Source organism: Macrobrachium rosenbergii, chromosome 26 (genome assembly GCF_040412425.1).
Source record: "Macrobrachium rosenbergii isolate ZJJX-2024 chromosome 26, ASM4041242v1, whole genome shotgun sequence".
Lineage (NCBI taxonomy): Eukaryota > Metazoa > Arthropoda > Malacostraca > Decapoda > Palaemonidae > Macrobrachium > Macrobrachium rosenbergii.
The window spans coordinates 31,850,776-31,877,460 of NC_089766.1; the positions used below are offsets into that span (position 1 = coordinate 31,850,776).

The 26,685-nt window shown below is 25.1% G+C and overlaps 1 protein-coding gene across 1 annotated transcript; it reads right to left on the reverse strand.

Moving 5' to 3' along the window:
• Positions 1-23,589: 23,589 nt before the first annotated feature.
• On the reverse strand, positions 23,590-26,409 carry LOC136852800 (uncharacterized). Its single transcript, XM_067127700.1, has one exon. The coding sequence runs from the start codon at positions 26,407-26,409 to the stop codon at positions 23,590-23,592; it is 2,820 nt and encodes a 939-aa protein (XP_066983801.1).
• Positions 26,410-26,685: the final 276 nt, after the last annotated feature.

A 26,685-nucleotide genomic window follows, 5' to 3' on the forward strand; every position in this document is an offset into this window, starting at 1 on the left:
AAATAACAAAATAAAATAAAAAAATGAAATTAAAAATCAAATAATAAATAAAAAATAAAATAAATAAAATAAAATAAAATTAAATATAAAGATAAAAAAAAAAAAAATTAAAGGAAATAAAATAAAATAATAAGGTAAAATAAAATAAAGAATAAAATTTGATAACATAAAATAAAAAGAACAATAAAATAACATAAAATAAAAAAGAATAATAGAATATAAACAAATAAAATAAAAATTAAAAAAATAATAAAAATAAACAAATAAAATAAACAAAATAATAAAAAAATTAATAAATAAAAAACAAAAAAAATAAAGATAAAATAAAATTAAATTAAAGGAAATAAAATAAAATAAAATAAAATAAAATAATTTAAATTAAATAAATAAAAAAAAATAAAAAAAATAAAAAATAATAAAATAAAAAATAAAATAAAATAAAATAAATTAATAAAATAAAATAAATAAATAACATAAAATAAAAAATAAAAAAATAAAATAAAATAAAATAAAAATAAAATTAAAACAAAAAAAAAATAAAATAAAATAAATATAAAAAAAAAATAAAATAAAATAAAATAAAAAACAATTAAATAAAAAATAAAATAAAATAAAAATAAATAAAATTAAAATAAATAATAAAATAAAAAAAAATAAAAAATAAATAAAATTAAAAAATAAATAAAATAAAAAAAAATTAAAATAAATAAAATAGAATAAATAAATAAAATAAAAAATAAAATAAAATAAAATAAAATAAAATAAAAATAAATTAAAATTTAATAAAATAAATTAAAATATAATTATAAAATAAAAAAAAATAAAATAAAATAAAAAATAAAGGATAAAATAAAAAAATAAATAAAAATTAAAACAATAAAATAATAAAAAAAAAAATAAAAAAAATAAACTATAATAATAAAAATATGAAATAAAATAAAATAAAATAAAAGAAAATAAAATAATAAAATGAAATAAAATAAAATAAAAATAAAAATAAAATAAAAAATGAAATATAAAATAAAATAAATAAAAAATAAAATAAAATAATAAATAAAATAAAAAAATAAATAAAATAAAAAAAAAATAAAAAAAAAAATAATATAAAATAAAATAAAACAATTAGGTAAAACAAACTAATAATATAAGAATAATAAAAAATAAAATAATGAATAAAATAAAATAAAGTATTAAAATAAAAATCAAATCAAATAAAATGAAATAAAAAAACTCAAATATAATATAATAAAATAAAATAAATAATAAAATAAAATAAAACCAAATAATAAAATAAAATAAAATAAAATAAAAAAATAAAATAAAAAATAAAAATAAACAATAAAATAAACAAAATAAAATAAAATAAAAAAAAATAAAAAAATAAAATAAACAATAAAATAAATAATAAAATAGAATTAATTAAAAAATAAACTATAAAGAATAATAAAATAAGATAAAAAATAATAAAATAAATTAAAACAATAAAATAAAAGAAATTAATAAAATAAAACAAAAAATATAAAAGAAACCTTACTATAGAATAACAAATAAAATAATATACTAAATAAAAAAAAATAAAGTAAAATGAAATGAAAAATAAAAGAAACAAAATAATAAAATAAAATATAATAAAAACAAAAAAAATTAAAAAAATAAAATTAAATAATAAAAAAAATAAAATAAAAATAAAAACAAAATAATAAAAAATAAAAGTAATGAAAAATAATTTAATAAAATGAAATAAAAATATAACAAAATAAAATAAAATAAAAAAAATAAAATAAAATTATAAATAAAGTGAAATAAAATAAAAATAAATAATTAAATAATAAAATAAAATATTAATATAAAATAAACTGATAAAATAAAAATAAAATAAAATAAAAATGAAAAACTATTAATTATAAAAGATAAAAAAAAATAAAAAAATAAAATAAAAAAATAAAATAAAATAAAATAAAAAATGAAAATAAAATAAAATAAAATAATAAAACAAAAATAAAATAAAATAAAATGATATAATAAAAAATAAAATAATAAAATAAGATTAAAATAAAATAAAAAAGAATAAAAAAAAATCAAAATAAAAAAAATAATAAAAATAAAATAATAAAATAAAAAATAGAAAAATAAAATAAAATAAATGAAAATAAAATGAAATAAAAATAAATAAATATTAAAATAAAATAAAAAAAAAATAAAAAAAAAAAAAAAAGTAAAAAAAAAATAAAATAAAAAAAAAATGAAAATAAAATAAAATATAAATAGAAAAAATTATAAATTGAATTAAAAAAGTAAATAAAATAAAATATAATTAAATAATAAAATGAAATAAGACAAAAATATAATAAAAACACAAAATAATTTAAAAAATTAAATAAAATAAAATAAAATTAGTAAATAAATAAATAAAAGAAAAAAATTTCAGTAAAATAAAATTAAATAAAATAATAAATAAAATAAAATAAAATAAATAAATAAAAATAAAATAAAATAATTAAATATAACGAAATAAAATAAAAAAATAAAATGAGATTATTAAAAAAAAAAAAAAAAAAAAAATTAAAAATAAACTAAAAAATAAAATAAAATAAAATAAAAAATAAAAATAAAATAAAAAAATAAATACAATGAGAAAATAAAAAAAAAAAATAAAATTAAGAAATAAAAATATAATAAAATAAAAAAGAAATAAAATAAAATGAAATAAAATAGAAAATAAATTTAAATAAAAAATAAAAAAATATAAAATAAAATAAAATAATAAAATAAAATAATAAAAAAAACAATAAAATAAAATAAAATAAAAATAATAAAATGATAAATAATAAAAAAATCACTAAAAAATAAAATAATAAAAAATAAATAAAAAATAATTAAAAATAATTATAAAAGAAAACAATAATAAAATATAATAAAATTAAAAAAAAAGAATAAAATATTAAAAAAAATTAAATAAAAAAAAAAATATAAATGATAAAAATATAAAATAATGCTACAAAATAAGTAGAAAATAAAATAAATTGAAATAGTAAAATAAAAAAAATTATAAAATAAAATATAAAATAAAAAAATTAATATAAAATAAAATAAATAAAATAAAATAAAATAAATAAAAAATAAATAAAAAAATACAGAATAAAATATAATTTAAATTAAATTAAATAATTAATAAAGGAAAATAATAAAATGAAATAAAAAAATAAAATATAAAAAATAAAATAATAACATAAAATAAAATAAATAAATAAAAAAAAAAAAAATAAAATAAAAGAAATAAAATATAAATAAATAAAATAAAAAAATAAAATAAAAAAAATAAATAAAAAAATAAAATAAATAAAATAAAATGAAATAATAAATAAAAAAAAAAAAAATAAATTAAAAAAATAGAAAAATAAAATAAAAATAAAATAAATAAAATAAAAAATTAAATAAATAAAATAAAAATAAAATAAAACAAATAAATTAAATTACAGTAAAAATATTATGATATAAAAATAAAATAAAATAATAGAATAAAATACAGTAAATTTTAAAAAAAAATAAAATAAAATAAAATAATTAAAATAAAATAAAATATTATAAAAATAAAAAAAATAGCTTAAAAATAAAAAAAATAAAACAAATAAATAAAATAAAATAAAAAAAAATAAAATATAAAATAAAATAATAAAAAAATAAAAAAAATAATTAAAATAAAATCTTAAAAGATAAAAAAAAAAATACTAAAATAAAAAAAAAAAATAAATGAAAATAACAAATTAAAAAAAATAAAATAAATATAGCATAAATAAAATTAAATTGAAAAAAATTAAAAATAAATTAATTAAATAAAAAAATAAAAAAATAAAATAATAAAATAAAATAATAAAATAAAATAAAAAAATAAAATAAAATAAAAAAACAAAATAAAATAAAAAAAAAATAAATAAAATAAAAATAAATTAATAAATTAATAAATAAAAAAAAATAATAAAATAAAAAAAAAAAATAAAATAAAAAATATATTAATAAATAAAATGCAAAATAAAATTAAATAAATGCAATAAAAAAATGAAATAAAATAAGAATAAAAAAATCAAATAAAATAATAAAAATAAATTATTAAAATAAAATAAAATAAAATAAAAAAATAAAATAAAAAAAAAATAATAAAAAAATAAAATGAAATTATAAAAATAAAAATTATACCAAATCAAATAATGAAAATAAGAAAATAAAGTAAAAAGGAATTAATAAAATAAGTTAAAATAAAAAAAAAAAAAATAATATAAAATAATTTCAAAATAAATAAATAAAACAAAATAATAAAATAAAATAATGAATTATAAAAAAAAAAAAAATAAAAAATAAAATAAAAAGTAAAATAACAAAATAAAATAAAAGTGGACAAATTAATAATATAAAATAATAAATAAAATAAAATAAAATAATCATATAAATTAGAAAAAATAATTAAAAAATAAGAAAAAAAAAACATAAAATAGAATAAAATAAAAAAATGATTAAAATAGAATAAAAATAAATAAAATAAAATAAAAAACATAAAAAAATATAATAAAATAAAAAATAATAAATACAAAAAATAAAATGAAAAAATATAAAAATAATAAATAAAATAAGATATGATAAAATATAAAATAAAAAATAAAATCAAGTATTAAATAAAATAAAATAAAAATTAAATGATTAAATACAATATATAAAAAAGGATAATGCAATAAAATAAATTAATGAAAAATATAAATATTATAAAATTAACAAAATAAAATAAAAAATTATCAATTAAGAAAAAGGTAATAAAAATAATATAATAAAATAAAATAAAATAAAAAATAAGAAAAAAAGAAAAAATAAATAAAAATAAAATAAATAAAATAAAAATAAAATAATAAAAAAAGAAAATAAAGCAATAAAATAAAATAAAATATTAAATAAAATAGAATTAAATAAAATAAAATTATAAAACAAAATAAAATTAATGAAAATAAATAACAAAATAAATAAAATAATAAAATATGATATAATAAAAAAAATAACAAAATGAAATAAAATAAAATAAAATAAGATAAAATAAAAAATAAAATAAAAATAAATAAAATGATAAAATAAAATAAATAAAAAAAATTAAAATAAAATAGTAAATTAAAATGCAATAAAGTAAAATACAAAATCAAATAAATATTATATAAAATAAAATAAAAAAAAAAAAATATAAAAAATAAAAAATAAAATAAAATTAGATAAAATAATACAATAAAAAATAAGATAAAATAAAATAAAATAAATAAAATATATTAAAATATTGTAAAATAAATAAAAAAAAATTTAGAAATGAAATAAAATAAGACAAAATAGAATAAAAAAATAAAATATAAAATTTAAATAATAGAATAAAAAACTGAAATAAAATTAAAAACTAATAAAATACAATAAAATAAAATAAAACAAAATATTATCAAATAATTAACCGAAAAAATAAACTAAAATCAAATTAAATAAAATAATAAAATTCAAAAGATAAAATAATGTAAAAAAATAAAAATTAGAATAAAATGATAAAATTAAATAAACTAATAAAATAAAATAAAATCAAATAAAATACAATATGAAATAAAAATAATAATAAAAAATTAATAAAATAAAATAAATAAAATAAAATGGAATAGAATAATAAAATAAAATTATAATAAAATAAAATGAAATATAATAATTAATAAACAAAAATAAAAATAAATAATATAAAATAATAAAATAAAATAAAAAAAAGACGAAATAAAAATAAAATAATAAAAGTAAAATAAAATAAAACGAAATTTTATATAAAATAATAATGAAACAAAATAAAAAATAAAACCTAATAATAAATAAAATAATAAAAATAATAATCAAAAAAATAAAATAAAAATAAAATAAAATAAAATAAATAATAAAAATAATAAAATAAAATAAAATAAGAAAAAAATTAAAATAATAAAATAAAAATAATAAAAAATGAATAAAAATAAAATAAGGAAATGAAATAAAAAAAGAATAAAAGAAAATAATTCAAACACATCAAAAAATAAAATAAAATAAATTAAAAAATTAGATAAACAAATAAAATAAAATAATAAAAATAAAATAAAATAAAAAAAATACAAATTAATAAAATAATGAAATAAAAGAAAATTAAATAAAATGAAATAAAATAAAAAAAATAAAAATAAACAAAATAAATAAAAAATTAGAAGATAAAAATAAAAAATTAAAATAATATAAAATAATATATAAAAAAATAAAATAATAAAATAAAACAATAAAATAAAATGAAATAAAATAAATAAAATAAAATAAAATAAAATCAATAATAAAACTAAATAAAATGAAATAAAAATGAAAAAAAATTAAAATAAAATAATAAATTAAAATAACAAAATAAAATTAAATGAAATGAAATAAAATAATATATAATAAAATAAAAAGTTTAATTAAATAGAATAAAATAGAATAAAATAAAATAAAATAAAATAGAATAAAATGAAAAGAAAAAAAAAATAAAAATAATACAATAAAATAAAATAAAATAAAGTAATATAAATTATGAACTAAAATGAAATAAAATTAATAAAATAAAAATCAAAATAAAAAATCATATATAAAATTAAATTGAATGAATCAAAATAAAAAAAATTGCAAAATAAATTAAAACAATAACATAAATTAAAATAATAAAATAAAAGAAGTAAATGAAATGAAATAAAATGAAATAGTATAATAAAATAAACCAGTTTAATAAAATAAAATAATAATAATAGAATAAATTAAAATAAAATAGAATAAAATGAAATGAAATAATAAAATAAAAAATAATACAATAGAATAAAATAAAAAAATGTAATATAAATAATGAACTAAAATGAAATAAAATAAAATAATATAAGGAAGTAAAATAATACACTAAAATAAAATAAAATAACAAAATAAAATAATATAATATAATAAAATAAGTAAAATTAAAAAAATAGAAGAATGGAAACAAAATAAAATAATAAAATAAAGTAAAATAGTAAAGTAAAATAATTAAATAGAATAAAATATAATAAAATATTTTAAAATAGAATACAATAATATAAAATAAAATAATAAAGTAAGAAAATAAAATAAACAATAAATAAAATAAAAATAAAATAATAGAATAAAATTAAATAAAAAGAATACAAAACAAAAATAAAATAAATATTTAAACAAAATAAAAAATAAATGAAATAAAATAATAAAAATACAAAATGAAATAAAATAAAAAAATAAAAAAAATATGCTAATAAAAAATAATAAAATCAATAATAAAATAAAAAATAATTATTTTCCTCTGATAAAATAAAATAAAATAATAACTAAAAAGTATAAAAAAGATAAATAATAAAATAAAAGAAAATTATTAAATAATAAAAAATAGAATAAAATAAAATAAAATAAAATAATAAATAAAATAAATATGACAATATAAAATAAATAATAGAAGAAAATAATAAATTAGAATAGAAAATAAAATAAAAATAAAATAAATAAGATAAAAATTGAAATAAATAAATACAAAATAAATAAAATAATAAAAATAAAAAATAAAAAATAAAATAAAATAATAAAATCAAATAAGATAAAATAAGAAAATATAATAAAATAAAATAAAATAATAAAGAAAATTTAATAAAATTAAATAAAATAATAAAGTAAAATAAAATTAAATAAAATTATAAAGTAAAATAAAATAAACGGAAATACAACAGAATGGTAAGATAGTCATGATCTTTGATTTACTGAAACGAGAAAATATAAAAATCGTTTATATTATTCGCTTTGCACTGCGTAAATAAGAACTGGAAAATTTAACAGATTAAAATTTTATTATATGTTTATTTGACAGAATAGGTTTCTCCTCTCAGATATTACTGAACAGCAAACAAACATTGCACGAGAGAGAGAGAGAGAGAGAGAGAGAGAGAGAGAGAGAGAGAGAGAGAGAGAGAGAGAGAGAGAGAGAGAGAGAGAGAGAGTACATTGGAGGTAAATATTAGATTATTTTTTTATTAGGTAGAATATGCTGTCTTTGATGTAGCAGTAACAAGGAGTCCAAAAATAAATGGGATGAATAAAAATATATGTTTTTACCCCTGAACATATTTGACAGGAGAGAAATACAAGGTAATTCTCCAAAGTATTATTTTGAGCAGGAAGATGAGAGCGTTTTATTTGCCTTGCGTCTCGGTTTTTTTTTTTTATGAACATTCTCAATATTTTGAAAGACAATGTAGTTTAAATAAGAGTAAAATGAAGCAAAAATCTGGTAACAAAGGTTATTGGTAAATGCACAAAATTTATATACTCTAAAACTTAAAAGTACTGACTTAGTAAAACAAAATTTGATTAAAATATACTTAGCTTTTACAGTGAAAATAAAGGCAACGATGAAACGTTAAGATTCCATTCCTTAAAAAATTATTTTGATTTACTCTAAAATTTTTATATGGATTCATCATTCAAAGCACCAAGAACGGTGAGATTTTCTAGTCCTTTTTATGTTGCTGCCGTGATGATCTGGTTGTTTTGTCCAGCTAGTCAACCGTTGCAAGGAGAAATGACTGGACTCACAGACTAGCCACTAAAAGCTGTGGTACGAGGTGGCTGTACAACGTATTGCTTGTCAATCTGCGTGATGGCAGTCGAGAATTTTGATGGCAGTTTATTCTAAGGGTATTCTGTGAAGAGTAAGGTTGTCGGTAAAAATGGCCTTAGGGTTAATATGGGGAAAGATATGTCTTAAAATGTTTCGTAATCATGAAATGTTTTCCAAATGGGTCATTTAGATATTGCAGATTGAATTGCAGTGAGTTGATTAGCCTTTCGTTATATTTAGTTTGCTATCTTCTACGAAAGATGTGTTTTAAGATTTGTTTTATATTTTCAAATAGGACTTTATTCAGGTGAGCGTTTTTTCAAAGTATTTTAAAAGGACTTTTACTGTGAGAATAGACTGCATGTTCATATGCTCTTTGTTGTTTATTTCCAAGGCGAAGAACGTAAAATTTTGGAAGCCGATGCTTATTCTAAGTTTGGTAAAAACAGATTTCGGAAATTTGATAAAACATGTGAGTGACTGGTTTTCGTTCACTTTAGACAATATTGAGTCCTTAGAATCTAATGTTTTGATAATTCATGACTGATGAACAGAGATTTCGGATCCATTAGTGAAAAGAAGACTGGATGTATTTGGACATCCATTTTTTCTTTAGAATATTTAATTTTCCCATATTACTTTTTACACCTTTTGTCAGAAACGACAGACCCAACGTTAAGAGCTTCATCGTTTTCAGGTCACCCCATGCTATAAAAATATAATTTTTTTATTATACTCTCTATATTAGAGGGTGTCAATTCAGATAATTTTAAATCTGGGTCATAAGTGAGGGGTAAGTGAATATCAGGCTGATTTGAATGTGAAGACAACTTCAGATAAGAAAAAGAATAGGCGAGACTGGGGAGGGGAGAGGAGGCATTTCAAAAATACTGCTCACTTTTTGTTACATAAATATCAATGAAAGCATAGAAGATACAGTTTTCAGCCAATTTTGCAACAGAGGATATTTTTATGATACCCTATGTAAATTTAATTTATTTTATTTAGTTTTTAAAAGAAAATTTTAAATCATAGACACATTATCACTAAATGATATTTTATTTATGAGTAAAAATACATTTATATTACTCTTGCATAAACATTTTCTATATTTTTATATGTCGACTGTGAGTAAATTTGCCTGTAATTCAATCGTGAAATTGAATTCATCCGTCGGCGTCGCATCACTGGATGTTGCTTTGCTGTAACATTTCTGTCATTTCATTGAGAATTGATCGCCAAAGTCCGTTCATAATTTGTTCACCGTGGAGTCAGAATAATTCATTCACCACTCTTGCTAATTATGACTTATAATTCATTCTAGTTACACCTGGAGCGAGAAACAGGTTTGTTGAAGAGAGAGAGAGAGAGAGAGAGAGAGAGAGCTTATTTGTTTTAGTAGTAAATGAATACAATCAGTGTGGAAAATGAGTGAAATGAAATATTTTACATACCAGAGTAACCTTCTATTTTATTTCACACTTCTGGGAGAGAGAGAGAGAGAGAGAGAGAGAGAGAGGAGAGAGAGAGAGAGAGAGAGAGAGAGAGAGAGAGAGGCCTTGTGTTCATCTTTCTTGCAGTAAAATGAATAGCTAATCAACTGTGAAATGAACGAAATGAAGTAGTATTTACATTTGGTGAGTTAATGTTTCATTCTGTAAAGATGAGGAATAGAATGGAATAGGCGGTTTAGTCCAAAGGCTACACTGGGACTAGGAGGTCATTCCGGCTGGGAAGGAACTGAGAGCAGGTCTGAAAGGTGTAACAAGAGAAAAACCTCGCAGCTGCACTTTGAAACACCAGCAGGAGAGGGTGGAAAGCAAGATGGAGGAAAGATAACATGAATGGAGGCACGGAAGGTGCTGCAGTTTTAGGGGCCGAAGCAAGGATGCTGCAACGACCCTGAATAATGCCTACAGTGCACCACGTGAGGTGCACTGATGGCACTATCCCCATACGGGGACGAATAAAGATGAAGGAAAATGAATATTGTTTACGCTTCATTCAGTAGAGTGTTCATTGACAAAAACTCATTCTGGTTAGCTACTTCACATCTATAAAGTAGCTTTTTATTATCTGGTACTTATACTTATCTAGTACTTATACTTTAAGGTAAGGTAATTTTTTATGCAAAATAGGAGTTAGTTATGAAAATCTGATTAAGTGTTACCTAGGAAATTCTATCTGTCCTCTGTCTGTATCCCCACCTTGTATCCTCTCCCCACATATCTCCCCTTCTCTCTCTCTCTCTCTCTCTCTCTCTCTCTCTCTGTGAGGATTTATGAAAAGTAAATTAATACTTTTAGGAAAACCCTGTCGATATCATTGTGATATGTCAATTTTCTATTCTCTGTTTGTCTCCTTCCCAACATCTTCTTCTTCTTCTTTCTTCTTCTCTCTCTCTCTGTAAGAAAGTCTGGCTAGCAGACCTCATTATCTAATAAAGGAGAACTGGTCGCTCACAGGCTTGGGAGCAAATGGCAAAATTAAGAAAAAATCCTTCAAGAAAGTCTCTAACAAACTTATAGAGAGAGAGAGAGACAGAGAGAGAGAGAGAGAGAGAGAGAGAGAGAGAGAGATTTATAAAAATGAAGTAACCTCGTGGAATTACTAAGATTCCAGAAATTGTCTCTTTACAAAAAAAAGAAAAACATCTACCACAGAGTTTAATCTAGAGGGGCATTATGTTTAGAACTTCTTATCTAGTGAAACTTTATACATAACATTAGCGAGAAAGCTTTATACGATATTAAATATTTAAATGAGTAGAATAAAGAGATTATGTTATATCTCTGTAGAGGTTACACATTTTGAACTTAAGCAAACTGCATGTTTCCTGGACAAATAATTTCTATTTTCCTTTGGGCATGCAGAAAATTTTTTTATTATTATTATTATTATTATTATTATTATTATTATTATTATTATTATTATTATTATTATTATTATTATTATTACTCAGAAAATGAACCCTATTCATATGGAACAAGCCCAAAGGGGCCATTGACTTGAAATTCAAGCTTCCAAAGAATTTGTGTTCATTAGAAAGAAGTAACAGAAGGTAATGGAAATACAGAAAGAAGAGACCACTTATTAAAAAGGAAAATAAATTAACAGATTAATAAAATAACAGTGTAAGTAAATTATTAAATACAAGGAGAATTGTATTAGGGCAGCAATGCGTTGCATCTTCTCTTGAACATCTGAAGTTAAAAATATATTAAGATCTCTCGCCTACGTTTACATTTTAGGTGTTAAATTAATCTTAACCCCGTCTTATGGAAATTACATTGTTGAACTAACTAAATTAACACATTAACATAGAACAAAATATCTCTTATTATGTTATTACAATTGATAATGGATTTTCCTTTAACTCCACAAAATTGTTCTTTAGAAATTATTTTCTGCATAACACATTTTAATCTGTTTGTTAAGACTTTGGCAAAAATCTTATAATCGGAGTTCAAAAGCGAAATCGGTCTCTAATTTTCTATAAGTCCTAAGTCTCCTGATTTTGCAGTTAACTTTATTATACCAAATAATTGGCTGTCACACAATTTTTTGGCAGTACATATGTATCTTATCATTTCCATAAAGTCTAGCCTGATCATTTTCCACACCTTCTTATGGAACTCTATTGGGAGCCCATCAGAACCAGGAGATTTATTGTTACTCATGCTCTTAATGGCACCCCAAACTTCATCTCCCTGGATATCATAAGTCAGCAGTTCTTTATCTTCATAATTTAAAACCAACCCACATTTTTCTAAAAAATATTCTTGGTAATTTTCATCAACATCTACTGCACTGAAAATATTTTCAAAATGTTGTTTTACATAGTGAGAAAAATCCCTTCCTTATTGTCTATCACTGATCCATCTTTTCGTTTCATACTTTCAATTAATGATGTGTTCCTTTTCTTTTCCTTTCCAAGCAAATACACAGATACTTTTTCTCCTTTGGTTATGTAATCCAATTTCACTCTCATCTTCACGCCTTCTAAAATCTCTTTTTGAATATCACATATTCTGTTTTTCAAAAGCCTTATTTTGTCATAATCTACCTCTGTCTTATAACTAATCTCATAGATATTACGTAATCTAGTCTGAAACAGATTTAACAAACCATATTTTTCTCGTGACAAATTTTTTGACAGATTAATAAAAAATAGTTTACACTGAAGTTTCGCCCATTCCCACCAGCCAAGGATACTGGTATGCTTATTTTTCTGAGATCTAATATTTTGCCAAAATTGATTAAAGTTATCTTCCATTTCCTCTGAAATTAAAACTTTTGTATTAAGCTTCCAAAATTCTTCACCTCTTTTGTACAAACTAAGTTTAAATCTTAAGATCACCATACTGTGGTCTGAAAAACTGATGGGAATGGTTTCTGCAAAACTAATGTTATTAAATAAATTTTTTTATAAATCCTGTCTATTCTTGAACCATAATTTTCACGGACATAAGTATATTCAGGCATCTTATTTGAATACATATAATTATCTTTTAATCCAATGTTCTTAACTACATTACTCAATGCTTTTGACATTAGATTACTATTAATATTACTACAATCTCTAAGACAAGTAAATTAATACAATTGAAGTCACCCCCATGATAATGTTTTCACAATTATGTCGTAAGTAGAAGAGAATCTTATTATTGAAAAGGTCCTCCCTTTCACTTGCTTTATTTGTGCCTGATGGTGCATAGATATTTAAGATAGGGATAACACAATTACTATAAGATATTCTAATTCCAATTATTCTTCCCTCATTATCCATTTCTTTAGTTAATAACTTAATATTGCTTTTCCTATTAATACATGTCAGTGTTCCACCTTTGATATTAACTGTTGTGTTTAATACAATTTCAGAGTATCTATCCAGACACTGCAAAGAGGAAATATCTTTAACATTATGTTCTTGGATCAGTAAAACATCAATTTTATAATACATCATTAAATTAACTACCTTCATTTGTTTATTCATATCGTTTAACCCATTAATATTTAAAGTAGCGACACAAAGTGCCATTATTACAAATATATATTTAAAAATGAACTTATCAGATTTTCTTTTTCTTAACTGCATCAGTTTTTCTACCATTTTTCAAATCTTTCCGTTTTTCATGCTGCACTATTTCTTTTGTAAAAGTCATTTTACCAACACTTTCCAAGTTCAAGTTCCACTTATGAGGGCCACTATTCTTTGATGCCTTTATTCCTTTATCTACGCCATCTTCCTTCTTCTTTGGAGAGGAAAAGCAGCGTTCTTCATACGAAGATGCATCATTTACCTCCATATTTTCTTCGTCATCTTCATTTTAATTTTCCCTGTAAACCGATGCAACCGTGGTTATAACCTCCATACCGTTATCGTCTCCACTATCGTTGGCATTGTCTTCGTTATTCCAGTTATCAGGTATAGATTCCAAAGTAAAGGGAATCCGAATCTCATCGTCAATACCGTTGTTATCAGGTGGTCCTCTGAATTTTACCTGAGAAGTCCCTAGAAGAGCCGAGACAATTTCATCCATGTTTCCCAACAGATCTTTTGGCGCACTCTCGATAACTTGTACTTGTTCTTCAAATACCGAGAAAGAACTCAAGTCGATTTCGTTCATGGTCTCATCGTTCGTAGTTTGCTTCTCTAATGAATCATTCTCTTCTGATGTACTATTAGCTTTGTTTAACTCTTTGTTGGTGAGTCGGTAGAGCTGCGGGCTGTAACTCGATGGTCCGGAGTTCAATTCCCCGGCCGGCTGAAGAAGAGTTAGAGGAATTTATTTCTGGTGATCGAAATTCATTTCTCGCTATTATGTGGTTCGGATTCCACAATAAACTGTAGGTCCCGTCGCTAAGTAACCAATTGGTTCTTAGCCACGTAAAATAAGTCTAATCCTTCGGTGGTCTGGTAAAACTAAGCTATACTTTAACTTTTCAGCATTTGTTACGCATTCCTCTTCTACCACCTCTTCCTGACTTGTCAAATGCCAGTTTTCATCGTCTTGAGCACTTTCTACAGTATTTCCGTTTTCTCTGTCTGGCACTTTCGTTTTCTTTAACAATTTCTGCTTTCTGCTTTTCTACATTAACAATTTCTGCTTTCTTCTTTTCTACATCTCGTAGGTTGTCAGCATGGGCATCTTGATTCAGTTCTTCATTATTTTGAGAATCATGAGTTTCTACAACCTGATTATTCATTGATGGGAAATCCGACAGGTTAAAAATATTCAACCTTGGTTCATTATCAAAGTTGCATTCTGCTGCCATATGTGTTTCTCTTCCACACTTGAAACACCTTCTATGCTGTCCCTTGTAAAGGAATGTGACATTATGGCCACAAATTTTTATGGAAGATGGAATATTTCTCTTTAGTTCCATTTTTGCTGTGCGTACACCATTCAGCATACCAGTTGCTTTTCCATGCGAGTAAGTATTGTTTCTAATTAAGTGAACTTTTCCATATTAAAGTTAAGTATACCTTAGTTTTACCAGACCATTGACTTAACACTTGTCTAAGCATAGAATCCTCCATATCAAATAGGGCGTATCTTATAGATACGTAAGTAAAAACATTACTTAAGTTTACCACATTAACATTATCATTATTACTAATATTAACGATCTGATCTTCGTATTTATTAATGAACGTCTCAAAGGAAGAATGGTCCCTAAACTTGCCAGTCACTCTATTGCGTGCCATAAGTTGAAATCCAGTTAAATCATTTTCTTTGATATTGAGAATATCAAATAGATATCACTTTACACGCTAATTCATATGATGGGTAGCACGAAAACATTAACCTAAAAGAGTCCTTTCTCCTGACTGGCATTTTCGAGTAATACGTCATCTTCTTATAGCTTAGAAGTTGGCCACCTGAAGTTTATGATTAAAGCTCCCAATAGATGGCAGCACCGTCGCCGAAGCCACGCGCAGGTTCACCCCCTAGGCAACGTTAGGGAGGGGGAGGGTGCTTAAGAAAAGCTACTCTACTTTCAAACCTTAAACACACTTATGACTTAAGATTGTCCACTGTTATCTGTTCACTGTTACCCACGCATCTTTACTAACCTTTCACGCCAATCCCACATAGAAGCTCAGTCTTTAACACAAGAAATTCGTGAAAATTAGCAGAGCCACAACAACAGGTTGTTGACCTTGCGGCCAGTGTTGCCAGATCTTCAGTGTGCATATTATTAGCATATTCGAGAAATTTATCAGCTTGATCTTTATTCCTAAACAGCAAAAAGGTATCGTCGACATATCTACTCTAGAAAAGAGGGTGGTAAGCCAATGGGCATTCATCCAGCATGCGCTCCTCCAGGGACCACATGCAGATGTTGGCGAAGGTAGGGCCCAGAGGGGATCCCATCGCCATACCATCGACCTGAATGTAGGCTTTACCATTAAAAACGAAAGCTGTGTCCAGCACAGCAAGCTCCAGCAGTTTTTTAAAATCCCTGATATTAAAATTGCTAAAAATGGTATCTGGGTTGGTAAAAATCCGGCTCAGAATAATCTCAATTGTTTCTTCAACAGGTACGTTAGTAAAGAGTGATTCGACATCCATACTAACCATAAATAAATCTGAGTCCTGAGGCAAAATCCTTTTTTTAAAATTATCTGAATTCTTACAACTATAGGTGTTGGTGGTTAAGGGTGCTAAAAATGGGACAAAGAATTTGGCAAGCTTGTAATTAGGATTCTTTGTGAATTTTTGGTAGTCCATACATCACTCCATATGAAGCACCAGTACTATACAAAGAATCATAGGTATTTTCACTAATGATGTTCCGATCTTTCAAACACTTTAAAACCGGTTTATGCGATCTTCAACTCTAAAAATAGCAGAATATTGAGGGTCAGCGGTCTGTTTAAATTTTTGTTTCGTCTTCTAAAATATTTTCCATTTTCTGTATATATTCGAGTTTATTTAGAATTACGGTACCTTTTCCCTTATCTGGTTTAGTTATTGTCAATTCTTCATGTTTACCAAGTTCTTTGAGAATGTTTAGGTCCCTTTTAGAGAAGAACGGGGTCCATCTGACAGTTAGGTTATTATAAGTTTTCTGGGCTAACCCTTGTATTTGAGTGCGAAATTTAGGCACATCAGTATCGAGGCGGAGATTACGTAGTCTGGTAAATAATGATTCTAGAGAGCCAAAAAACTGATTATATGAAGGTATAAAACATGGAAGGCCAAAGTCCAAACCTAGTGAGGGTAGGAATTCCTCTCTTTTCAATAGTTTATAATTAGACAGATTAAATACAGTTCTATTGTTTTGGAAAATAGGGATAGAAATACCTAGTTTTCTCAGTTTCCTCTCGTGAGTACGTCGGACGATTGATACATATTCGGCTATACATTTATTGAACAGGAATTTAAAAACAACACCATCAATAATAGACAGTTTATCAACAGTATTCGTAAACAGGCTGTTGGCTAGCTCAGTTAGTTTGACAACATATTTATTCTTATAGTTGATCTCCATATCTAGCAGTTTTCTAGTGGCTTCATGGTAAAATAGGGTTTGATACAATGAAGATTTATATGCTTTAAATTTAACAAAACTCGAAAAAACCACGAGACGACTTCGGAAAGCTGAACTTGACTTGGGATTTTTATAATACTGTCGCCTCAATGATATCATCCGGAATTTTTTTAAATTTAAAGTATATAAATCTTCATTGTATCAAACCCTATTTTACCATGAAGCCATGGGCGAAAAAATGAGGAGGTTAATCAAGAGAATGAGAAGAGACTTTGGAGTAGTTATAAAGTCCAGGTGAGGATGAATGGAAAGACTGCTGAGCCAGATCCCTTTATGAAAGTGAAGCTTGGAAGTTCATGGACGATGGAAGAATCAAGTTCGAGGGTGTGCAGATGAATTGTTTAGCAACCTAAGTGGCGCAGGAAGGGTGGCGAGTGACGCAACGTGCATAGGTGGGTTCACCGTGCTTTAATGAGCCTTCTGTGTGGCTGTATGAATCGTTTATTATTGTGGGAGTGTTCTGCACCGATGGCTCTTCCATGTTTCGGCAAGTGACACACACACACACACACACACACACACACACACATATATATATATATATATATATATATATATATATATATATATATATATATATATATATATATATATATATATATATATATATATATATATATATATATATATATATATATATATATATATGTGTGTGTGTGTGTGTGTGTGTGTGTGTGTGTGTGTGTGTGTGTGTATGTATAACTGAATCACGAAAATATGGAACGTGATAAGTGTATGTATAAAGACAAATTACACGAAGGAAAGAGAAACAATGGAGTACTGCAAGGCCTTTCGACTTCTTGTACTTTACTTAAGCAGACTGCTGAGTAAAGGACCTTACCTTACAGACCTTACAGTTCGTTCGGGTTGCCCCAGGTCCCTCAGCGTGAGGCACCTTTGATGTCTACCAGAGAATTGCTAATGCATCTTCCGGTATGTTTTGCATCTTCCAATCTTGGATGGTCTGGGATGCAGCTTAGATATTTGTCGAGCTTATTCTTAAACACATCTACACTCACTCCTGATATGTTCCTCAGATAAGCTGGTAATGCACTGAATAATCGCTGCATTATTGATGCTGGTGCGTAGTGGATTAATGTCCTGTGTGCTTTCCTTAGTTTTCCTGGTATAGTTTTGGGCTCTATTAATCTACCTCTGCTTGCTCTTTCTGATATTTTTAGCTCCAAGATGTATTCGATAACTCTTTCTATATGATTCCATGCATGTATTATGTAGCGTTCTCTTCTCCTTTCGAGACTATATAAATTTAAGAATTGTAGTCTTTCCCAGTAGTCTAGGTCCTCAACTTCTTCTATTCTAGCTGTAAAGAACCTTTGCACAGTCTCTATTTGTGCAATCTCCTTTTGGTAGTGTGGGTACTATATCATATTACAATATTCAAGTGGACTACGTAGATACGTTTTATAAAGCATAATCAATTGTTCGGCTTTTCTTGTTTTGAAGTGCCGGAACAACATTCCCATCTTTGCTTTGCATTTTGCCAATAGTATTGCTATTTGATCACTGCATAGCATATTCCTGTTCAGCATCACACCAAGGTCTTTAACTGCTTCCTTATTTATGATTGTCTCGTTATTAGGTCCCTTATATGTATATAGCATTCCTTTCTTATCACCATTGTTTCTCTTTCCTTCATGGAATTTGTACATATATATACATACATACACACACACATATACACACATATATATATATATATATATATATATATATATATATATATATATATATATATATATATATATATATATATATATATATATATATATATATATATATATATATATATATATATATATAGATATATATATATATATATATATAGATATATAGATGTGAGAGAGAGAGAGAGAGAGAGAGAGAGAGAATGTCATGTCCACCATTATCCTTTATCTGCTGTACACATCAACAAACCTGTTTCTCGCTCCAGGTGTAACTAGAATGAATTATAAGTCATACTTAACAAGAGTGGTGAATGAATTATTCTGACTCCACGGTGAACATAAATTATGAACGGACTTTGGCGATCAGTTCTCAATGAAATGGCAGAAATGAATTAAATTTCACGATTGAATTACGGGCAAATTTACTCACAGTCGACATATAAAAATATAGAAAATGTTTATGCAAGAGTAATATAAATGTATTTTTACTCATAAATAAAATATTATTTAGTGATAATGTGTCTATGATTTAAAATTTTCTTTTAAAAACTAAATAAAAAATAAATTAAATTTACATAGGGTATCATAAAAATATCCTCTGTTGCAAAATTGGCCGGAAAACTGTATCTTCTATGCTTTCATTGATATTTATGTAACAAAAAAGTGAGCAGTATTTTTGAAATGCCTCCTCTCCCCTCCCCCAGTCTCGCCTATTCTTTTCTTATCTGAAGTTGTCTTCACATTCAAATCACCCTGATATTCACTTACCCTCACTTATGACCCAGATTTAAAATTATCTGAATTGACACCCTCTAATATAGAGAGTATAATAAAAAAAATGATATTTTTATAGCATGGGAGTGACCTGAAAACGATGAAGCTCTTAACGTTGGGTCTGTCGTTTCTGACAAAAAGGTGTAAAAAGTAATATGGGAAAATTAAATATTCTAAAGAAAAAATGGATGTCCAAATACATCCAGTCTTCTTTTCACTAATGGATCCGAAATCTCTGTTCATCAGTCATGAATTATCAAAACATTAGATTCTAAGGACTCAATATTGTCTAAAGTGAACGAAAACCAGTCACTCACATGTTTTATCAAATTTCCGAAATCTGTTTTTACCAAACTTAGAATAAGCATCGGCTTCCAAAATTTTACGTTCTTCGCCTTGGAAATAAACAACAAAGAGCATATGAACATGCAGTCTATTCTCACAGTAAAAGTCGTTTTAAAATACTTTGAAAAAACGCTCACCTGAATAAAGTCCTATTTGAAAATATAAAACAAATCTTAAAACACATCTTTCGTAGAAGATAGCAAACTAAATATAACGAAAGGCTAATCAACTCACTGCAATTCAATCTGCAATATCTAAATGACCCATTTGGAAAACATTTCATGATTACGAAACATTTTAAGATATATCTTTCCCCATATTAACCCTAAGGCCATTTTTACCGACAACCTTATTCTTCACAGAATACCCTTAGAATAAACTGCCATCAAAATTCTCGACTGCCATCACGCAGATTGACAAGCAATACGTTGTACAGCCACCTCGTACCACAGCTTTTAGTGGCTAGTCTGTGAGTCCAGTCATTTCTCCTTGCAACGGTTGACTAGCTGGACAAAACAACCAAATCATCACGGCAGCAACATAAAAAGGACTAGAAAATCTCACCGTTCTTGGTGCTTTGAATGATGAATCCATATAAAAAATTTTAGAGTAAATCAAAATAATTTTTTAAGGAATGGAATCTTAACGTTTCATCGTTGCCTTTATTTTCACTGTAAAAGCTAAGTATATTTTAATAAAATTTTGTTTTACTAAGTCAGTACTTTTAAGTTTTAGAGTATATAAATTTTGTGCATTTACCAATAACCTTTGGCACCAGATTTTTGCTTCATTTTACTCTTATTTAAACTACATTGTCTTTCAAAATATTGAGAATGTTCATAAAAAAAAAGAAAACCGAGACGCAAGGCAAATAAAACGCTCTCATCTTCCTGCTGAAAACAAAATAATACTTTGTTCTGAGCAATCTCAGTCTCTGTATCGCTCTCCCTGTCATGGGAGATTACCTTGTATTTCAGAAATATGTTCAGGGGTAAAAATATATATTTTTATTCATCCCATTTATTTTTGGACTCCTTGTTACTGCTACATCAAAGACAGCATATTCTACCTAATAAAAAAATAGTCTAATATTTGCCTCCTCTCTCTCTCTCCTCTCTCTCTCTCTCTCTCTCTCTCTCTCTCTCTCTCTCTCTCTCTCTCTCTCTCTCTCTCTCTCTCGTGCAATGTTTGTTTGCTGTTCAGTAATATCTGAGAGGAGAAACCTATTCTATCAAATAAACATCTAATAAAATTTTAATCTGTTAAATTTTCCAGTTCTTATTTACGCAGTGCAAAGCGAATAATATAAACGATTTTTATATTTTCTCGCTTCAGTAAATCAAAGATCATGACTATCTTACCATCCTGTTGTATTTCCGTTTATTTTATTTTACTTTATAATTTTATCTAATTTTATTTTTCTTTATTATTTTATTTAATTTTATAAAATTTTCTTTATTATTTCATTTTATTTTATTATATTTCCTTATTTTATCTTATTTAATTTTATTATTTTATTTTATTTTATTTATTTTACATTTTTTTTTATTATTTTGTTATTTATTTATTTCAATTTGTTATCTTATTTATTTTATCATTTTATTTTATTATTCTATTCTAATTTATTATTTTCTTCTATTATTTAATTTTATATTATCATATTTTATTTTAGTTTATTATTTTATTTTATTTTATTTTATAATTTTTATTATTTAATAATTTTCTTTTATTTTATTACTTTATCTTATTTTATGCTAATTTAGTATATTATATTTATTTTATTTTATCAGAGGAAAATAATTATTTTTTATTTTATTATTGATTTTATTATTTTATTAGTATATTTTGTTTTATATTTTATTTTATTTCATTATTATTATATTTTTATTATTTTATTTCATTTACTTTTTATTTTGTTTAACTATTTCATTTTATATTTTGTTTTGTACTGTTGTTTTATTTCATTTCATTCTCTTATTTAATTTTATTTTACATTATTTTATTGTGTTATTTTATTTTCTTACTTTATTATTTTATTTTATATTATTGTATTCTATTTTAAAATATTTTATTATATTTTATTCTATTTTATTATTTTACTTTACTATTTTACTTTATTTTATTATTTTATTTTGTTTCCATTCTTCTATTTTTTTTTATTTTACTTATTTTATTATATTATATTATTTTATTTTGTTATTTTATTTTATTTTAGTGTATTATTTTACTTCCTTATATTATTTTATTTTATTTCATTTTAGTTCATTATTTGTATAAAATGAGACTTATACAATTTTTAATGATATGGTAACTTATTAAATTTATAGGTTAAAATGGGATACATTAAATAACAAAGTATAAGTTACAATGAATTTAATTGTAATGTATATAATCAAACCACAAAATCCAACTTCTGAATGCTAAATAAACACTTGACGTGAACCATAAGGATAGGAAGTGAGAGTACTTGGGCTGCATCATCCGGAGGCCAATTAAATGAATCCGACAGTATACACACACATCTGAAATAGTGTACAAGAAGAAATCTTAAGATTTCACGTATGAACAGAATCGGACGCAACTACCACAATGAAATAACAGCCCAAAAGTAAACAAGTAAAATGTAAAGTATATTTCTATCCCAGTAAACAAAACGTCAAAACGAGTAAAAAACAAACAGAACTCAACAAAACCAATAGTAAATTGACTGATGAAACAAATAAACAAAGTAACTATAAGTATGAATAAGTATGCAATTCACGTATGTTTAAGTAAGTAGGTATAGGTAAGATACGTATATTTGGGGTAAGTATAGGTAATAAACACACTTATCACATAAGCATCGATTAAAGCTGCAGGAATAAAAGTTAAGATCTGGACAGTTTAAAAACAAAGAAAAATAGCTTTTCTCTCACCTTGTTTATGGTGATTTCGGAGATAGGTAAGCGGGTTCCCCTTTGGCAGGTCCGGGTCCAATGGTAACTTGATAGAATTATTGCATATTTGCGTTATACATGATGAGATCCATAGGTCACTAAATCACTTCAAAGTGTAATCCACGGTAAGTATGACTGGAACTTTTACTGAAGACTGCTGTTGTTGGTTTTGACAGGTACCAGCAGGTTCTCCGTCACTTTTTGTCCGTGTCTGCTGCTCCTACCCTTCCAGCACCGCAGTTGGTCGTTAACAAGTGTTTCTCAGTCGAACTAAGAGCAGCGGTCACTCAGTAAACCAAGAAAACATTTTCCGCATTAATTTGTATGTAAAACTGGTGGTTTGTTGCGGCAATAACTATTAACAAGGACTTGACGAAAAAAGCTATTTATAAAAATTACGTTAATTTTAAAATTGACTAATTATGTAATTACATATGTAAAGCACTTTAATACTGATGCCGCAGTGATAATGCATATTTTTCTACACTCCAGGGGAGAGATTTTGATTTAGTATGAAATCAAAAGTATATAATGTAAATGTATTTACATGAAAATTACCCAAAAATAAAAACCAACCAAAAGAATCCAAATAAAACAATAGTAACATATATACAGTAATGAAAAATCCCTAATCAGATTCAGCCAAAATTTGGTGAATTTTGGCAGCACCCTGTATAGCTGCTTTTCTTTTAGGACGTGATGATACAATATGAACATTCTCAGTGTCTGGTACACCTTGCTTCTCATCATCGCCTGGGACTGACAAAAGAGGAATTATAGAACTAGAGTGCCGTTTTAATATTTCTCCAGTTTTCCCTTTAAAGACTTTCACAGCCGTAACTTCATTGTTTATATTTGTTACAATTTCCTTAATGCGTCCCATTGGATAATTACAGGGTTTAGCTAAGGGTTCCCTCAAAAGTACTATATCTCCAACTTTAAGTTCTTTATGTTGAACGGGCTTGTACCGGTCTTTTTTATTCACGGCTTGATATATCAGATTCCCAACAAATTCTTCATTGTATATTTTAATGAGATTATGTCGTACATTTTGTAGTTTCAGTAATGATGAAGGAATCTGATCTGCATTGAATTCCGGATCGGGATCTGTTGGGCCTTGTAGTTGAGGAATTATATTGATGGAAACCAATTCTCTGCCATGAATCAACATCTCCGGGGTAATGATTTCTGGAATGCTCTCTCCTGAAGAGTCCCTAAGAGACTCTTTAAATGAAATTGGCCTTCTGTTCACCAAATGTATAGTTTTGTGAACAATAAAATCAAAATCCCGAAGTGGAAGAACATTATTGCGCATTGCTCCAAATAATAAGCGCTTGGTTAGTTTCACACAAGACTCTACTAACGAGCCGAGTTGATTACATCCCTTGTAATATTGCTCAAATTTAAAGGATTTAATTCCATGTTCCTGTAAATATGCATTTGTCTCGTAATCGTTCAAGAAACTAGAGATCTGATTTGCACCAGCAACGAATTGCGATCCCAAATCAGACAGACATAAGGAGGGAATGCCAAATTCATATGTATGAAGTTGCAATGCTCTAATAAATTCCTCTGAAGTTAAATCCATGCAAATTTTCAAGTTAATAGCCCGAGACCACAGACACGTAATACATAACAACCACACCTTGACAGTATTTCCTTGATCATTCTTTATTTTAAATGGTCCCATATGATCAATGAAAATCTGCCTGTACGGTATGTTTTCAGGATTAATCCTAAACTCTGGGTAATGACTTTGATTTAGTTTAATTACCCTCTCATTTAATCTCTTACAAGTAATGCAGTTTGACAGAACTTTCTTCACAGCCGAGTATATATGGGTAATCCAAAAGTTTCTTCTAAGTTCCGCCAACAAAGGATAACAACCAGCATGTGAGAGCTTCACGTGCAATTCCCTTATAATCAGAGGAGCCAATATACTGTCCTTCGATATTAGTAAAGGATAGTTGAATTTGTTAAGATGTTGGACTTCCTTCAATCTTCGGCATTTACTCTTTACCCTCACCATGCCATCTGAATCAAGAAACAAGTTCAACTGTGCAACAATGTTAGGCAGATTCTTCAACTGCTTCTGTTTTGAGTGAAAATAATCAAAGACATCTGGGAAGTGGATATGTTGATCAATGATTATAATCTGCCTACAAGCTTCATCATAAAAGTTAAAGCCTTCATCTTCAACTTCAAAGTGATCAAGAGCTGGATGTTTACTTTTAAACTTTGATTTCAAAATGCTGCAGAACCTGAGCACCACCGCATGCACTCTCACAGCCTTCTCAAAACTAGAAACCCTATTAAAAGAGAAAAGATGCTCCGAGCCCACATGCGGAGGTGAACAAGCACTGCCACAATTTGTCTCTACTTTATGCATTCGTTTTGGTTCAAACAAGCCAGGTATAATGAAAGACAATGTGCTGTCACTACAGATCACATTGCTTTCGCTCTCTGTAATGAACTTAGGACCAGTTATATAGTTTGTTTTCATCAGCTGCCTAAAGGATAAAGGTCTGGTGATGCAGTCTGCTGGATTATCTTCTCCAGACACAAAAGAAAATTTCATACAAGAATCCTCACACAGCTTATTGATATACTCTAACCTATTGAGTATAAAGGGTTGCTTTTTTTGTAGTTTGTCAAGTTTCAAGGCGTAAGACTGCAGCCAGGTCAGTACCACCAAACTGTCAGAGTAGACTTCGCATCCAACTATCTCAATAGGATCAATGCAACCAAATCCTGAAAGTTCATTCTTCAAATCCTTTACAGTTTCAACGGTTAATGCAAGAGCTTGCAATTCCAAGCTTGGTATGGATTTTGACTCCAATTGTTTACTCACGAGTTTATTTCTTGCTAAAATAAAGTAGATCTTATTTGTACTTATGTTATACAGATACACTGCAGTGCCAAACAGAACCTTACTACTATCAGCAAACCCAACCAATTTATAATTGTCAGTACGAGCACCAAAATTCCGTGGGAACTCCACAGGAGGTGCAGAATTGGCCTGCTTGCAGATATTTTTCCATTCATTGATCAAAGGAGCAGTAAGCTTTTCATCCCAATCTAATTCTGGTCTACACTGCAATCTGTGTAGAAATAATCTGGCTCGATTCAGCATAGGTCCATTGAAATTAAGAAGATCGAATTGTGAAGCTATAGTAGATAAAACTTGTCTTTTTGTTGATGAATTTATATCTAGTTGTATGGGTTTTGTAGACAATGTATCACTCATTCGATCCCACTCAAGTCCCAGCAGTTTACATTTTGTTGGAGTCTCTGTTTCCTGAATTTTGTCAATTTCATTCTGTAATGACATGTCATTTGACAAAAACTGCTGAAGTGAAAACTTATATGGACTGAAAATATCCTCCAACATTGTATACATCCACAACAAACACTCCGACGTTTCTGCCGTAAATGCACAGTTGTCCATATAAGACAACTGATAAATTGTTCTCTTGAGTTTCATCAATGGAAAAGAATCATTCGTAGAATCCAGTATCAATATCTTGTACAATCCAAGCATTAATAATGCAGGTGAACATCTAAGTCCAAAAGGAAGTCTACTATTCTTATAGCCAATAATTGAAAAATCTCCCTCTTCAAGATTTCTAAACCACAAAAAGCAAAGGCGATTTTGGTCGACTTCCTCAAGACCTATATTGTTGAATGCCTTCTTTATATCAAAGCAACATAGTTTGCTTCCGAA